Source organism: Alexandromys fortis, unplaced genomic scaffold, assembly GCF_014885135.2.
Source record: "Alexandromys fortis isolate MF-2015 unplaced genomic scaffold, M_Fortis_MF-2015_v1.1 scaffold_16, whole genome shotgun sequence".
NCBI classification, from domain to species: domain Eukaryota; kingdom Metazoa; phylum Chordata; class Mammalia; order Rodentia; family Cricetidae; genus Alexandromys; species Alexandromys fortis.
In genome coordinates this window covers 2,008,393-2,025,755 of record NW_026067893.1, presented here as the reverse complement: position 1 = coordinate 2,025,755, position 17,363 = coordinate 2,008,393, and the positions used below count along the sequence as shown (strand labels likewise).

At 46.4% G+C, this 17,363-nt stretch overlaps 2 protein-coding genes across 5 annotated transcripts in view; one reads left to right on the top strand and one right to left on the bottom strand.

Annotated features, from left to right (window-relative positions):
• Hspa12a (heat shock protein family A (Hsp70) member 12A) overlaps positions 1-2,419 on the bottom strand; it is a 144,776-nt gene extending 142,357 nt beyond the window's left edge. The window contains exon 1 of one of the 2 annotated variants that reach the window (XM_050149106.1): positions 2,292-2,419. Coding sequence is in view for 1 of the 2 variants with exons in the window: in XM_050149105.1 (XP_050005062.1) it covers positions 1,048-1,050 (3 nt within the window). In the remaining variant the exon portion in view is untranslated. Of the gene's footprint in view, positions 1-1,047; positions 1,194-2,291 lie in introns of those variants that run through there. The other variant, XM_050149105.1, reaches the window with a different exon arrangement.
• Positions 75-17,363, top strand: part of Eno4 (enolase 4) — a 33,341-nt gene continuing 16,052 nt past the window's right edge. The window contains exons 1-6 of one of the 3 annotated variants that reach the window (XM_050149128.1): positions 75-1,213; positions 3,016-3,144; positions 4,534-4,724; positions 12,557-12,699; positions 16,209-16,378; positions 16,462-16,656. In XM_050149128.1, coding sequence (XP_050005085.1) covers positions 1,049-1,213; positions 3,016-3,144; positions 4,534-4,724; positions 12,557-12,699; positions 16,209-16,378; positions 16,462-16,656 — 993 coding nt within the window. In that variant the 5' untranslated portion in view covers positions 75-1,048. Of the gene's footprint in view, positions 1,214-1,234; positions 1,626-3,015; positions 3,145-4,533; positions 4,725-12,556; positions 12,700-16,208; positions 16,379-16,461; positions 16,657-17,363 lie in introns of those variants that run through there. The other 2 variants (XM_050149136.1, XM_050149145.1) reach the window with 2 other exon arrangements.

Here is a 17,363-nt window from a genome sequence, read left to right as displayed (position 1 = left end):
GAAAACACAGAGAGAGAGAGAGAGAGAGAGAGAGAGAGAGAGAGAGAGAGAGAGAGAGAGAGAGAGAGAGAGAGAAACCGCTTGGCGAGTCCAGAAGAGGGGAGGTGGAGGTGTCGGTCCGGGTTATGTAACAGTACAGACTCCCATATTTTTATTCACCTACACCCAACAGTACAACTATGGAAAACAACTGTTCCCAAATGCTTCTTCACTCTCGGGGTTATTTTAAGTGATTGCAAGCAGACGGGACAGGTAGGATTATGTTTTCTAGAAGAGCAACGGAGGCACAGAACTTTTAAGCAACCCGCTTTCTGTTGGGAACATAAAACAGGCAACGGTAAAATGAGAACACCCTGTCCCCTTCTGTCTCGGCCCACTCCTGCACCATCGAAGTATTTAGAACGCAGTAAATTCTATCATTGCGTATGGTTCCTGACTGGCACAGGATACGGGGAGCCCTCTGCAGAGGCCATGGACCCAATGACCTTCCCAAGCGCTGCTTCGGCGTCACCTCCACCAGCACCCTGGGTCTCTCCAAAGCATCACTAACTCTCCTTACTGCCTACATAGAGTTTTCCTCGCAGAGAATTCACCCTCAGTAATCTCCCCGGGAAGGGTGTGCAAAGCTGTTTCTGAGAGGATCACGAGGCGTGCGACAAGCACGCTGATGGGTTGGAATGGATGCTTTCCCGGGACCTCCAAGGCTCAGGAAGGGCACCCTGGGCTCTTGCATCCCTTCTGCCTCCTTAACTGGAACAGATAAAAGTAGCAGGTACCGCTCCCCAGCTTCTGCAAAACGAACTCAAACAATCGTTAAATGCTTCCCCGGTCTGGGAGAAACACTAACAAATGAGGCTGGAAGAACACTGAGAACGAAGCGCAAAGAAGCGCGAGCGGGAGAACGGTGGAAAGCAAAGGGTTCCTTGCACTGAGGGCAGGAAGCCTCGCGAGATCTAGGGGTCGGGAATCTCGTTGCGTTGCCTAGCGACCAAAAGACGCTGGCGGGCCCCCTTAGCGAAACCCCAGCTGGAGCCCCGAGAGTCCTACCATGGGGGAAGAAGGCAGCGGCCGCAGCTGTGGGATCACCAGGGACCTGCAGAAGCTGAAGCAGCAGGCGATGGCGTACTACCAGGAGAATGACGTCCCCCGCAGGCTGGAAGAGCTGCTCAACTCCACCTTCTACCTCCAGCCCGCGGACGTCTACGGGCACCTGGTAGGGACCTGCGGCCGGCTCCCCTCCTTCCCCCTCCCCTCCGGCCCACGCTGCGGCAGCGCGCTGCGCTTGCGCCGTGGAGTCGCGCCTGCGCGCTGCTGGGGCCGGGCGGTCAGTGACCCGAGCTTGGAGGATGCGGAGAGGGAAGCCGGGATACGTTACCCCGGGGGACCGAAAGTTGAGGCGCAGAAGCGAGAGTCGAGGGGGACACGTGGCGGCCCTGTAGCCTGGGAGGCTGTCCCGAGCTTGCGGGCTTCTTTACGATTCAGGGAGCCCGCCCGCCAAACTCGCCTCTGCTGCTTCTGTCAAGGATCGGGACTGAGCTGTGACTTGGCCGCAGCCCACCCCGGAGCCTCATTCCACTGGCTTCCACTGCCTCCAGATTTCTCAGATGCCAAGCCTAGGCACCAGGGTTTGCATACCTCATACACCCTTCTTTGGCTAGGTACCCAACTTCACGGGCCAGTGAATACCAAAACTGCAGATTTCCCTGGAGGCCCTCTCCACAGGGCTCTGGATTTAGCGTCCTTGAGCTCTCCCAGGGCGCCACCTCCAGTTGGCTGATGAGCTATTGCTAAGAGGGGAGCCCTGTGCCTCAGAGACTGTTTTGGGGATAGCGAGTTAGGGTACCACTTTGCTATCTCAGTCTCTAGAAACTCTCTGCATGGTTAAAGCAAGACCCAAAACACCCAATTCTTCTTTCTAACTAAAGAACTTGTGCCTCGGGTATTTAGTGACAGTGGTACACAGGAACATTTGTGAAGTGGGTGAAGGCATGATAAGGACTTCAGTCCCTAAGGCCTCTTGCTAAAGGAGCTGTTAACATTGTCTCAATTTAAAAGGACACCAAACCCTGTCTCATAGGCACTGTGTGCAAAGCTAGACACTTGCACTTTTGTTTCCACGTGGGATGGTCTCCTCAGTGTGCTCAGCAGCTTGGCACTGGTTTGTCCAGCTCTCTGGAATCTCCCATACCTTGGTTAGGGACGGCCCTAGTTCGCTTTCTATTGCTTTTTTTTTTTTTTAACAACATTCTGACCAAAAGCAACTTAGGGAAGAAAGGGTTCGCCTGGCTTACATTTCCATTTCATAGTCTGTCGTCATCAACATCGTCTGAGCAGGAATCGAAGAAGCGGCCACGGGGAAGTGCTGCTTACTGGTTTGCTACCCATGGCTTGCTCAGCCCGCTTTTTTATACCACTCAGGTCACCCTGCCCAGGATTGGCACCGCCCTTAGAGGGCTAAGCCATCCACGCGATCTTGGATCCCTTCCAAATGACTTGTGCTCTGCCACTTAAGAGAAACTGGAATTACTAAGACTCCCCAGAGGCCTTTTGGTGAGGTAGCAAGATACATCAGCCGATGACAGGCAAGACTGTTGTTGTCTCTAACTTCACTCTTCAGAAGCCAGATGCCCGTTTGGGAGTGAGAGGTGGGGTGGGGCGGGTTGGGATAAAGTCAGCCCCTTCTGATTTCTTCAATCTGAATGCATCATGGTGTGGTAAAGATCAATAACTTCCATAACTTGGAAAGAAGTATCAGGGAGCTGGTTGACTTTGAACTCACGAGGGTTAGGGTTAGTATCCCTGCTAAAGAGGGGTACTAGGTCTGTTGATGAAGATGGGTCTCTGCATTCTGATAAGAGATCAATGAGAATACAGCACAGCACCCCCTGGGCTGGAGACTCCGCTCCAGCGAGGGCTGTTCTAGCAGAGGCGTGGAACTCATCCTCAGTGTGCCTGGCCTTTGTAAGATAAATCCGATGCGGTTTTCTGATTTTTGATTTTATGTGTGTCTTGAAGGCAAACTACTTTTCTAAACTTGCAAAGCCTCCCTCCATATGCAAAGTAGCAGGAAAAATCGTACTGGATGGACTGGGACTTCCTACTCTCCAGGTGGAAATCTCCTGCACCATCCAAAATCTCCCCAAGGTATGAGGCAGCTCAACGTTGCTCTTTAATGTATCCTGCCCGGCTCTGTACTTAGTAGCAAGAATATCTAAACTTCAAAAACGTAATGTTTTGGGATTCAGTATTTGTGAAGCAGATACATGTTCATCCATATGCTTCTTATTCACGAGTACCATATATACTTGAATCGTAGAATCAGCAATGCAGTGTGCTTTATGTTTCAGTGTGGCTTTGATAAAATTCATGACATGCTAACCTGAATTCAATCCCAAGGAGAGAAAGGAAAGGAAAGGAAAATACCTTTAGTATTCTGACATTTCAATGCAATGCATTCTATATGTCTACATTTGGGTTTATGTGTTCGAGAATATGTAGAATAATGATTTAAGCAAAGAAAACAATGTAAATAATTTTAGTGGCTGGATGTCGTGGTACACTGCTTTAATTCCAGCACTCAGCAGGTAGAGACCAGGAGGACCAGTAAGCAGTTGAAGGCCATCTTCTGTTATACTTAGTGAGTTCAAAGCCAGCCTGAGCTACTTGAGACTTAAGGACCAGTAGTGGCTCAGGATTCTTGGGAGACTTATTTGTCCCAGAAGGACAGAGGGCAGGGAATAAGAGACAAAGACTGGAGATAGAGGGAGAAGGGGAAGGGGTGTTTGTCCCAGGAGGACAAAGGACTGCCTCTGGACAGGGAGAGGGCAGACATAGCCCATTGGCAAATGGCAGTTTAATAGAGGCAAAATGGGAAACCCCATGTTAGGAGGAAGAGGTGTTTTATTTTAATTGGGCATGCTAATTAGGTGAGCCAAAGGTAGCTACTGATTGCTGGACTTCGGTACTTTAATAGCTGGACCTTGGTAGTCAGCCTCAGGAGGAGGAAGTGGCCAAATAAGGGCATAAACCTTGGTGGGCAGCTTTAGGAATATCATCTAATGAATTTTAGAAGGCAGAGGAAATGGGGGAGAAGGACAAGGCTGGCTAGAGTCCCTTCATCGATTCTATCTCAAGAAAATAAAAGTAAATTTAAAAATAAAAACAATTTAACTGTTTAATTCATGTGGTTACCTACCTTTTATAAATAAAATTGCCACAGCCTGTGAGAGGAGAAGAATAAGGGTAAATTGTAGCTAGTTTTTTTTTTTTTTTTTTTTTTGGAGAAGTAGTGTTAGGGACAGTTCAGTGTGGGACTTTTAGACCAGTATTTTAACAAGAGAATAATTTGAAATGGTTCATGAAGTCAAATTTCTCAATATTTCAACAGGATGCAAATATAGAGAAAAATTATGTGTTGTTTTCTTCCTTGAAGTAGGCGATAAAATACCATTAATGTTAAATGCTAGATGAACTTAGTTTCCTGTCTCCTGGGAGAGGCGGAGAAAGTGTGGAACCCGGTTGTGTCGTTGCCAGTACATCTGTTCCGTGGTGATACCTGCGCACTTTGAAGTCCCAGAGAATGCCCCGCCAGAGGTGGCGGACACCGAGGAGACAGAACGGCACCTGGCAGTGAGCACGGCTCTGCAGTGGGTCAATGAATGCATGACAGAGGAGCTGTGGGGTCTGGTGCCCTCCAACCAGGCAGAGGTGGACCACAGGCTCAGGTAACAGCTGGGTATGAGCGCCTGACTCGTGTCTTTGCGTTTCACCTGCCAATAAAATGGCCCCAGGCAGCAGTGTTTCTTAGACCTGTGTCACTCAAGTCCTGTTTTACCCAAGAAATTTAAAAACCATTGGTGTGTGTTCGTGTGCATACACGTGTGTGCTTGCTGTGAAGGTCAGAGTTCAAGGCCAGTGATTTTCCTTCGTCATTCTCTACCTCGTATTTTGGGACAAGGGATCCCACTTTTACCTGGACCCCACCTATTCAGCTAGACTTTAAAGTTTTATTTATTTTCATTTATATGTATGAATATTTTCCCTGCATGTATGTATGTGCACCACATGTATGCCCAGAGGAAGCAGAAAAGGTCATTGGATCTCTTGGAACTGGAGTTAGAGGTGGCTATGAGCCACTGTGTTGGTTCTTCCTATAACTGTGACCCTTTAATACAGTTATTCATATTGTGCTGAACCCCTACCATAAAATTATTTTTGTTGCTACTTCATAACTTTTGCTACTGTTATAAGTTGTATGTAAACATCTGTGTTTTCCAGGGATCTTAGGCACCCCCAGTGAAACAGTTGGTGTAGGAGTTTCTTCTGTTTATGTGTTGCTCTTGGCCTGATAGGGCAGAACTTAGGTAGGCAGAGAAGACAGAACTGAATTCTGGGAGGAAGGAAGCAGAGTCAGGGACAGATACCATGGAACTATCAGAGACAGACGTGCTGACTTTTTCCCAGTAGGCCACTGCCATGTGGTGATACAGATTAATAGAAATGGGTTAAATCAAGATGTGAGAGTTAGCCAATAATTGGCTAGAGATAATGAGCCAAGCAGTAATTTAATGAATACAGTTTCTGTGTGATTATTTTGGTGTAAGCTAGCCAGGCAGCTGGGACAAACAGAACCCTCCCCCCCTGTAACAAACAGGGACTCCACCCCCAGGGGGCTGCAGGTTGAGAACCACTGGTGTAGGCGCTTGAACTGAACTGGGTCCCCCACAAGAGCAAGATGCTCTCTTACCTGCTGAGCCATCTCCCCTCCCCTCACGCGACTTTTCTATGAAACCCAGGTCAGCAGCTGCAGCAGTGCTTTTGAAAATCAAACATTCTAATACACAATCTGAAGAGACACCAATTCAGTGCTTACCTGTTGGGGAGATAATGAGTGTTTTTGGTTTATGTAATTAAACCATGGTGTTTCTATAAGATCAAGAAGCTTGTACATACAATAAAACACTACAATTTGTAATGTACAGTGGCCTTAAATCAGAGGTGTTTCAGGCGGGTTCATTGGTGTGGTATGGCAATGCAAAGCACACATACGTGTTCAGACCCAAAGTCACAAGGGTGAGCTGTGCCGCTCCAAGCACCTCAGATTCATTGAGAATTTGATTTGGAATGAATTTTCACTCCTAACATGTTCAGAAACCTTCCAGTGTTACCAAATAGTTCTCAACCCCCAGCATTCATTTACCTGACCCCACGGGAGGTTGCGACACACAGAGTAAAAAGCTGGACTGTAGAATTGGGGAAAGAGACAGTTTAAGAAGCAAGGGAAAACAGCCTGCATTCCCTGAAGTCTGGTTTTCTCCTGTTCCCTGTGTAAGGTAGGGCCAGCCTGCGGCCTCTTCTGCAGGGAACTTCTCAGATTAAGGACCAGCTTATCAGAGAACGGCCAACTTGGAGGCTTCAGACCCTTGCCTGCGAACACCTGGCTGTCGCTTACATTCTGCACTCCAGACACAACCCAGGCTTAGACCTTTAGCCATGAATTAATTTTTTTTTTCACTCTGAAAATAGTAGAACCAAGTCAGGCTGAGTGCTATTTGGCGCCACACCAAGTCTCGGGTTAGAGTCGTCTTTCCTTCACACAGGTGGAAGGCGTCAACAGCCTTGGTCAGGCCAGGTCAACGCAGCCTCTTTTCTAGTTCTGTTGCATGGCCTTGAGCAATGCATATTGTGCTGTTTGCCTCAGAGTTGGTTGATGACAAAGAAAACCAACCAACCAACCAAACAAACAAAAAAACACTTTGAAATGCATTTTTTTTTTGTCTCTTTTGAGTTAAATGAACCACCCTCCTCTTACTTCTATTTTTTTGGCTACAGCTTCTACTAATTTATTGCATATTTTCTTCTGGAGATTTCCCTCCCAAACCTCCTATCTGGACTGGTTCATGTAGTTTGTGAGTTAGACAGGTATCTACAAGCAGGTATCTTCTTTTGTCCAAACTATGGGTCCTGGTGGATAGAGGCAGTCTTTGGCACGACAAGACAGTATCAGGGGTTTCCTGTGATGGAGGTGCCTCTTATTTCAACAGGAAGAGCACAGTTATGTCAGACAGCCAAACTGTGGAAAGTTTGATTTTTAAGGGCTCCTTTCAATCACTTTCCACCTCTGGGGGTCAGGCTTCTCTTCTGTGGGTTCCTCAAGTACCCTTTTGAGATGTGAGCGATGAACCCAGGCAGAAATACCAGCGACTTTAATAGCAATTTGGAGTCCGGAGAATCACAATGTAAGGTTCTTTCCGTCTAGGTTCAAGCTGGTCAGTTTTGAAGTGAGCTGTTGGGTTTAACCACTTTAATCACTGTGACTTCCCCAGCTCCAGGTTCTTTATGAGTAATGCCATGAGGACTCTGTGCCCTTCTCCCCAGAGAGCGATGAGTGACCAGACCAAGCAAAAGAATTGTTTTTATGATGATTCTTTACCAGCAATTTCAATATCCAATGCATCAATGGGGTTTACAGTCTTAATAGGCATGGGGGATTGATGAAGGCAACACACAGGCAATTCAATATCACAATTATTAACCCTACTAATCCTAATACTTAAAACCAATTTATAACCACAATTCAGCTTATCAATTATTCATGAAGCACTTCTTAACCTTAATGCAACTTATCAATTAACATTTCCTAATACTAATACCAAACATTAAACATATGTATGAAAATATTGATTTCCCTTAACATTTCATGCTCTAATATTAATACTAATGTTTCAGTAACTTTTAGCAACTCACACTCTAAACACATGTTACAAAGTGCCTTACTTAAATAATCCTGCTAACACACACACACACACACACACACACACACACACACACACACACACGACCTGATCTGTTCTGTAAAGGGCTGAAAGGGAGTGCTAGGTTTCTTCCGGCTGGAAGTCCACTGCACTGGGTTGCTTGACAGCGTAGTCTGTGTGGTCTGGTGATAGTAGCTTATCTCGGGCTGAAGGATGTTTGGAGGATTCTGCTCTCGGGAGGCTGGCGTTCGATGTTTTGTCCTCAGGCTGGTACTGGGTGCTCATTACAGTTTTGAAGTGACAGACAAATAATACAACATCTCTAGGCTGGAACAGGTGATCAGGTGGACGGTAGCCAACAGGTTGAGCAACCTGGACCCGAGGGATAATTTTTATCCAAAGTTAATTGCAGTCCTTTTAAAAACTCAGAGGTTGGAGTGAGGCAATCTGGTAACAGTCTGGCCTGTACTCAAGGGATCATGGGAAATGTTCATCCATAAACTAATTCATATGGGGTGAACTTTTCTCCGTAAGGAGGTACATTGGACTCTAAGAAAGTCATAAGGCAAAAGGTCGACCAGTTACCGCTAGTTTCAAGAGGCTATTTAGTTAAAATCTCCTTTAAAGTTATATTCACCTTCTCTACTTTCCTGAGCTTTGAGGATGATATAGACAACATTTCCAATAGTTTATGTTAGGAGCCTTAGAGAGAAATTAGGGTAACTTGGTCTTGGTGGCCAAGACATTGTCGGATCTTAGAGATATGGGAGGCCATATCTGGGAATAAGTTCCATTATTAATTTCTTACCTACCAATTGGGCCATTTACATTCGGGATGTAAAGGCCTCTGTGCAGCCTGTGACAGTATTGACAAACACCAAAAGATATTTGTAGCCATACAGTCCTGGCTTGACTTCAGGGAAGTCCACTTCCCCAAATTCACCAGGTGCTGTATCTTGACCCTGTTGGCCTGGGGAAAGTGTGTTCTTTGCCTTCACCTGGGCACAGGTCAGGCAGTGTCTGAAATGCTCTGAAGTTCCCAGTGTCCAGGTAGCCAGATGTGAGGGGAGATGATTTCTGAGAGCTTCCTAGGTGACAAGGGCATGGCAGGATGCAAGGCAGTAGTTAGTCAGTACTGGCCGTCCTGTTGGTGTGCAGATTCTCCCATCAGACACGATCCACCGTCTGTTCTGAGGCAAAGTGGGGGCTCGGGAGGAGCAGACAGTTCCAGGGCTGCTGTTTGTGTAAATGTTCACCTTTTTTCCTTCAGCCCACCTTAAAGCCTGTGTCAGAACAATTATTTCTGCTCTCTGGGTGGAGTGCCCCTGAGCAAGGCTTGTGCCCAGATGACCTCATTCTGGCCTGTGACCCCCCCCCCCAATACCTGGCCCCTTCTTGAGTGAAGCTGCTGCCATCAGTATAGAGACCTGCATCTCGGGTAGTGAGAGGAATGTCTGTCAGGTCAGGTTAAATAATGTCTGTCATCTCTGGGCAGCCACGGCTGGGCTCTTCAGGATCATCATCCAGCAGCAGGACGGTGGGGTTAATAGCCAGGGATTTATCGAAAGTCAGTCTGTCCTTATCTAAAGGAAGGGCTTGGTACTGAGCATCAGTCATCCACTGGTTGGTGGCATCTCCCAACAGGGTGCCCACATCATGTGGACCTGTTACAGTTAGTTCTGTCCCAATACGGGCTTGTCAGCTTCTTTTACAAGAATTGCAGTGGCCGCACTGGCTCTTAAACAAGGGGGCCATTCAGAGGCAACAGGATCCTATCTCTTTGAGATGTAAGCTATCAGCCTTTTCCAGGGACCCAGGGCCTGAGTCAGGACTCCCTTGGCAATGTCCTTTCTTTCATGGATATAAAGGTGAAAGGTCATGGGGAGATCAGGGAGAGTTAGTGCCGGGGCTACACCAGGGCCTAAGCCCTTAAAGACCTGTTCATGTCCTCAGTCCCTTCCAAAGGGGTGTTACCTCAGCTACAGCAGAGTCCAAGAGTTTGACAATTCCAGCAAACCCAGGCATCCAAAGACTGCAACATCCAACAGCTCCCAGACATTCCCTAACTCGTTTCCGGTGGCTGCAGTTGGGATTTGCTGTGTGGCTGCTCTGCAGGCCTCTCCCCTTCTCTCAGCTCACATCCCAAGTCAGACACCTGCGTGAGCACATTTGGCTTCCATTTCAGAAACTCTATAGCCTAACTGGGATAGAGTTTCCCAAAGGCCTCTGGTGGCTCTCAAACAGTCCTCCTCATCCAAAAATAAATCACCTACATACTGAATCAAGGTTACCTCAGGGTATTTACTTGCCCTCAAGATGTGGGCAGTGTAACATCTTGCTCTTTGCCCTGGAAAGGAGAATATTGGGGTCCATTTGAACCCCTTCCATGTTCCAAATAGGAATCTCACAAAATAGAACCAGACTATAACTCACCAGGAGGCCTCTGTGGATGCTTGCTGCTTTTCTAAACATAAGTTTACCCCAATAGTCCATGAACTGAATGCAGTCTTGGCGCCTTGGAACATCTCAAGGCATGTGCCTCCTAAGGCAGCCCCCTTGGCATCCAGAGTTCCAGACCAAAGGTCTGGGTTTAGAATTTGGGTGAGTGTCTGAATCTCACTGAGGCCTCCAGAAATGTTAACCCCAAAGGTAATAATAAGACCACTACCACATGTAGACGGAGATTGTACTTTTGTTTCCTGGCTACTCAAACACAAATAATCACATAGAAACTATATTTATTAGGATGTAGTTTGGCCAACAACTCAGGCATATTCCTAGCTAGCTCTTAAACCTTAAATTAACCCATTTCTATTAATCTGTATATTGCCAAGAGACTGGCTTACTGGTAAGATTCTGGCATCTCTTTCCTTCAGTAGCTGCCTGGCATCTCCTTGACTCCACCTACTCTCTCTTCTCTCTATATATCTCTGTTTGATTTCCCCCTGGCTTTACTCAGCTAAGCCATTGGCCAAAGCAGCTTTATTCATCAACCAATAAAGCAGCATGCATACAAAAGGACTTCCCACATCAACCACACTTTAAAGCCAAATTCGAAACAAACTTTTTTTTTTTTTTAATTGGGCTGCACCCAAGAGCTGGCAAGCAATTGCTTCCTATGTCAGGTTAAAGAGAGCCACCCCAAATCCACTTCTTGAGCTCCATCCAAGAAGTACCATCACAGAAGAAAGACAACAGGACAGTAAGAAACTAAAAAACTCTTCAAAGAAAGCATGTGGTCACCAGGTGATCAGGGAGGGTAAGGGTATTCTTAAAAATCACTCAGGGTCATGGTTGGGGAAGGTCAGGTTCCAGGAAACAGAGTTAACTCCCTCTTACAGTAAATAGAAACTTGTTTTTAACAGTGGAACACAGTGGCTCCTGCGATCAACATGGTGTCAGGCAGGTTCTTCAGAGAGAGCAAGAAAGGGAGGGAGGGAGGGAGGCAAACAGGAGAGGAGGAGGGAGGGGAGAGAGACTTTTGACAGAGATGAGAAAGAGGGTGTGGGATGAAATATTTTTAAGTTCTTACATGAAGAGTGTCCGCACTTTGCCCTCACGGTTGATACTTGAGCTGAGTCCAGAATTTTCTGTTCAATCAATTAGTCAGTTTCCTTCAGTTCTTTAAAAGCTTTGCCCCACCAGATCAAGATTATTAATGAACCTAATACAAATCTGATCTGATTCCCACGGAACGTTTTTATAGGATGTATTTATTTTTGGTCTATGGAACCTATTATCTTTTTTACTCGAGGATGGGGGAGGGGTGGTGAAATGTTATGTAGTTGTGTCTACTGGGGTTTCCTGAAAGTTTTGTATACATGCTCATTCTAAGTCACACACACCTTCCCCTCATCAGAAGGAAAAAGGGAGGCTGCAGAGATGGAGCTCAGGTAAGAGTCAGTCCATCCTGTGTAACTGGAGACTCCTCATCCCACCAGGTCCCAAGGCCACTTTTAAAGTAACCACTCAGAGGTTTAATATTAATTACATACTGTTTGGCTTATTAGCTCAGGCTTATTATTAACTAGTGCTTATGACTTAAAGTAATCCATTTTTATTAATTAATATTTTACCATGAGGTTCATGGCTTGTTACTTCACATCTTGCTTCCCCAGCAGCTGCTGGCATCCTCCTTGACTTTACCTTCTCTCTCCCTGTATTGTTTGGCCTCTCTGCCCAGCTATATTCTGCCCTGCCGTAGGCCAAAGCAGCATCCTTATTAATCAATAGTAATAAACAAATAATCACAGCATACAGAGGTGCATCCCACATTAATTCTGCTCTAGCAGAGTACCCAAATTGAGTTCCCAGCACTTAAACTGGGCAGCTCACAGCTGCCTAGAAGCCCAGCTCCTGGGAGATTGGACACTTCTGGTCTTCACAAATACCTACATGTGTGCATGCATAGACACACACACATGTGTGCACACACACTTAAAAATAAATCTCTTGCTAAGAGGAAAAGGAAAAGACATATTTCCAACCCTGTTTTCACTAAGGATTCTTGAATGGTTTGGCTTCTGCATGTCATTTTTATAAAAAGAAAATCCAGTACCCCTTAATCAAATTATGCCTTTGAATTTTATTTAGAGAGTATAAAAAGAGCTCAAATAATTTAAATGATAAGAGTTTGGTTCCTGAAAAAAATGGTTTTAACACCATCATTACTTTTATTAACCTTGGGAATTAAAGCTAATTTGTTCTTCCTTAGCTTAAAAAAAACATATTATTGAAACATACCAGGGTCAGCTCTAAATCATGACATTCCGTTGTAAAGTCTTACACTTCTTGCCATGCAGGCTATTCTTTGAAAATAAAGTACAAGAAGATAGAGAGAGAAAAGAGTTGGAAAGGAGCCTTGAGGAGTCAGTGCCCGCACCTCCACCTGTAATCCTGCCACCACCTCCTCCACCTCCCACCAAGAAGAAAGGGCAGAAGCCAGGTGAGTGGCTTGCCATCTTCCAGCGCTGTAACCAGAGACCATGTTTCATTTCCCAGCCGCCCAGACCTGAATAGTACTTGTGCCCCATGTTGGGCACCATTCATAATTTGTTTCCAGGCCACTCAGTCCCAAATAATCACACAGAAATTATATTAATTACAACACTGTCTGGCCAATGGCTTAGGTGTATTCCCAGCTAGCTCTTACATCTTAAATTAACCCCTTTCTTTTAATTTATGTATCACCATGAGACTGTGACCTACCAGGAAGGTTCTGGCGTCCTTCTCCTTCAGCAGCTGCATGGCATCTGCCTGGCTCCGCTCCTCTCCTCTCTTCTTCTTCTTCTTCTTCTTCTTCTTCTTCTTCTTCTTCTTCTTCTTCTTCTTCTTCTTCTTCTTCTTCTTCTTCTTCTTCTTCTTCTTTTTCTTCTTCTCTCTCTCTCTCTCTCTCTCTCTCTCTCTCTCTCTCTCTCTCTCTTTCTCTCTCTCTCTCTTTTCTGATTTTCTGCCTGGCTTTACTCTGCTAAGCCACTGGCCCAATCAGCTTTATTCATCTACCAATAAAAGCAACACATATACAGAAGGACTTCCCACATCACAGCACCGTTGGCTGCAAAGGTATGAAGAATAAAGGCTGGGCTTTGGGGTAGGCAGTGCCCAGCAAGGTGCCATCCGACTCCCTTGAATCTGCTGTGCTGGGTGGACTAGGTTTATTCTCACTTTACCCTCCCCTCTTATTTGGGAAAGGAAACGATTATGCTGTTATTCATGGGTGAGCACTGTTGAAGAAAGGCCGTACACAGGGGCAGTGAGAGAGGGGCAAGAGGAGGGCGGGAACACGAGGGCAGGGATTTGCACCTCCCTGAAGTTTTCCATGAGGCAATCAAAAAGCCATCCCATAATAAAGGGTCTGCTTTGCTAGAGGCGAGTTCTATGATCTAATCACATATCTGATTATAGTGGTATATTATTTGTGTTTTAATAAATAAAGCTTGCCTAGAGATCAGAATGCAAAGCAGCCACACTAGTCAGCCATACAGGCCAGGCAGTGGTGGCACACACCTTCAATCCCAGCACTAGGGAGGTGGAGACGGGAATGATATGGCTGGGTGAAGAGAGGAATATCAAGGGGAAGAGACAGGAGCTCAATGGAGTCTGGAGTCTGAGGTTTGCTGGAGACAGATGGAATCTGAAGACAGGATCACCGCTTTGGTCTGAGCATTGGCAGAGCTAAAAGAACTCTCTAGCGGTTGGCTGGTTTGCTTTTCTGATCTTCAGCTTGAACTCCAATATCTGTCTCTGGGTTTTTATCATCTGTGCTACAAAGAGCAGGAAAGACCACATCCACAGTTGTCCAGTTAAAGCGAGATGTCTTTTGGGGTGCACCAACTGGCCGGCTGGCTTTCTCACCCTAAGCTGATGTCTTGCAGTGCTTCTTACAGGAGCTATGAGCTGTTCACAGGGGCCAAGAGGCGGCTGTTATATGCTGTTATATGTTGTTATATGGTGAAAGTCAAGAAGCAAGGGCAAGGATGTAAATCATGTGAGTGGGGGCGCAAGTTTAGTGTAGGCTGAGACACATGCTTTGCAGTTTACAACAGGAATTTATTGTCAGTTACAAATAGAAACCTTAACTTGCAAGGACTCAACACAGGATAAATAGGAACTTATTCTTAACTGTCTTGGCTGCAAACAGAAACCTTAAGCTGCAAGGTATATGGCTCTGTTTTGGTCTCACATATCAGTTAGCATTGTTTTCTGCAGCTTTGCTTCACTGAGACCTCTGCCTGCACTTCCACAGAGTGCCAATGGTGGCCCCTTCAGTATATTAGTTCTAGAACTGCCCCTGGTGTCGTGAGCAGTTTTATATCTCCTAAGGACTCATGCCATGTTTCCTTCAACTTGCCATGACTGCCAGGAGCCCAGGCCCATCTGGACACACAGTTAAAAGTGGGTGTGATTAAATGAGAAAACACCAGCCCGACAGAGTTGGCCCACACCCTTAATCCCAGCACTCAGGAGGCAGAGGCAGGCTGATCTTAGTGAGTCTGGGGCCAGCCTGGTCTACAGGGTGAGTTCCAGGACAACCAGAGATACACAGAGAAACCCTGTGTCAGAAAATAATAATAATGAGGAGGAGACCAAAGAAGAAGAAACACCACACCAGGAAGGAACTGAGAGTCAATGAAAACTGAGATCCTTTATTTCATTATTTCTGCTTCAGAGCGAGGAACAGAACTAACCTAAGAGAGTTATGTTAGACCTGTCTTTTCTCAGAAGATGTAGACTCTACTGAGCTACAGGTGGGATGCACCAATGAACTTCACGTGGCAGATGCTTTTGACTCAGGACTGAGAGCTTAAGGAAAGAGAAGTTACAGAAAGAGACAGGGATTTGCTCTGTCTTAATCGTGTGCTGGGTGCTTAGTGTCTTCTCTCCACTGAGGACCCAAGGTGGCAGTGGGGAAGACCAGGAGGTTGGAGGCTGACTTAGGAGGGCTTGAAGAGACAGGTGGCTGAGAAGATGGGTGAGGATTCTGGGTAGACTGCTGGGCTTGGGCTCTACTGGAGATGGTGGCCAAACAGAACAACACATGGCTTTGGGTTTGGAGGAAAGGATGGTAAGTTAGGAAGAGGTGCTCCATGTGAGGTACACGGAAACGATGGTGATATTGAAGAGCGGAGTTTGGAATTGGAGCACTCTAGGTTGAGCCTGCATCTGCTTCCTGTAAGATATTGTGTTATCTCTGGCACAGTGGCTTCAGTCAGCAGTCACAACTCTGCAGTCCCTGGTCTGCTTCTCTGGCAGAGGCCCTGTGGCTTAGGCTGCATCCTGGAGGAAATTCTGTTCCTGCAGGCACCAGTATTGGCTGCCACTAACGGTAGCTTTAATTAAATCTCTATTGTTCTATTTATAAATAAGATTCAAGGTTCAAAGGCTGGGGTGAAAACCCACTAGCTCAGAGAGGCTGAGTTGCAACTAGCTAATCTCGCCTTGCTGGTGTGTCCCCAAGAGTGCATCCTAAGCTGCACCTACTACTTTTGGTACTCTCTCTATACCTCCCCGGTGCCCTCTGATGCTCTATGATTGCTTTCTGTCAACTAGTTGTTAACCTGACCCAAGGTGAATTATATTTAATTAATACCAATGGAGACTCGGGGTTCACAGTGTGGTCGAATATCCCCCAACAAAATTGCACAATAAATATGTTGTGGTCCCGTCACCACAACAAATCCCAGTCTACTTACATGCAACTGTGGGAGTATCAGTATCCACCTCATATGATTATGGACTATGATCATGCCGAGTGGCCTGAAAACCATCAGTCAGAGCCCAGAGCTAAGTGAGCAAATCTGAAAACCCCTGGGAGCTGAGGGGGAGAAGGCCAACCTTAACCCTCGCCCTTCCATCTGTGCTGGGTCTTCTGTGAGTGCAGCATCCGAAGAAGATGCGGTTCTATTACAGTGAGGCTTCCAGAAATGAATCCTTTGTCTCTGTTTTCCTCTCCAGGGCGGAGGGACACGCTTTTGGAAAAACCTATTATCCCCCCAGAACCCCCTGAACCCATCCTTCATGGTAGCATGGCCATAGGCGCTGTTTCACTAGCGGTGGCGAAAACCAGTGCCAGCCTGGCCAGTGTCCCTCTGTACATGAACATTGCATCCCTGAAGCATGGCCAGGTCAGTGAAGGTTGCACCCATGGGACCTGGGACGAGGCCCTGCGCTGAACTGCCATTCTCTCTCTCCTCTCCTTCCCTGGCAGGAGCAGCCATCAGCGGCGACACTCACCATGCCTCTGCTGATGGGATCTGTGCTCAGTTGCGGGAAGGCATCACCCGGGAAGCTAAACTTAATGAAGGAAGTGATTTGCATCCCCCATCCTGGATTAACAACCAAACAAGTACCTGACTCAGCTAAAACAGTTTTCCTACTTCCCCCGCCCAATCCTCCACCATTGGTGAATTTTAGTGTCAATCAAGGGGGAGTGAATAAAACATATGAAATGATATTTTAGGAAATCAAATCATTCAGAAGAAAGCAGGAACTCAAACAAAAGGAAACAGACCCTCTTAGTGGTTTGGTCTGGTTTGGTCCAGCCTTGGCTCACATTAGTGACTCACAGGAGCAAGGTCTTGTGGGAGCTATCATCTGAGAATACCTGGAGTATCTGCTTGTTGGCTGTAGCAGGAGCCAGCACTCCCCAGCGACCTATTCTGTTAAATAAAGAACTCCAAGCTAGCAGACCATGCATTCAATGCTCATTTGTGAGATGAATGCATCCTCTGTGGGAGCTTCATTTCCCAGGTGTGCTGGTGAGGTCTACATCGCCCTTTGGAGAGTCCTCTAGCAATTAGGCATGGTTCATGCTACGGTGAGTGCTTTCAGAAAAAGGAGAGGAAGCTCCCCCCATCCTTCCTGTGATGAGTGAAATTTTGTAAATCGTGAAAATAAGCTGTTACAAAAGTTTCACTTGCTTTCTCTGTGAAAAAGAATCCCTTTTAAACAAAATTCTTATTACCTCACAATTTCCGTTTTCACGTGACACTCCAGCCGTCAGATTATCTGTGAGGCCATTTTCAGGCCCTGTGGCAGGACCCCTCTGTGGTCTTGGACTCCAGAGCATTCTGCATGCCATCCTCACCTTCCTTTGCTGACGCCCTCACG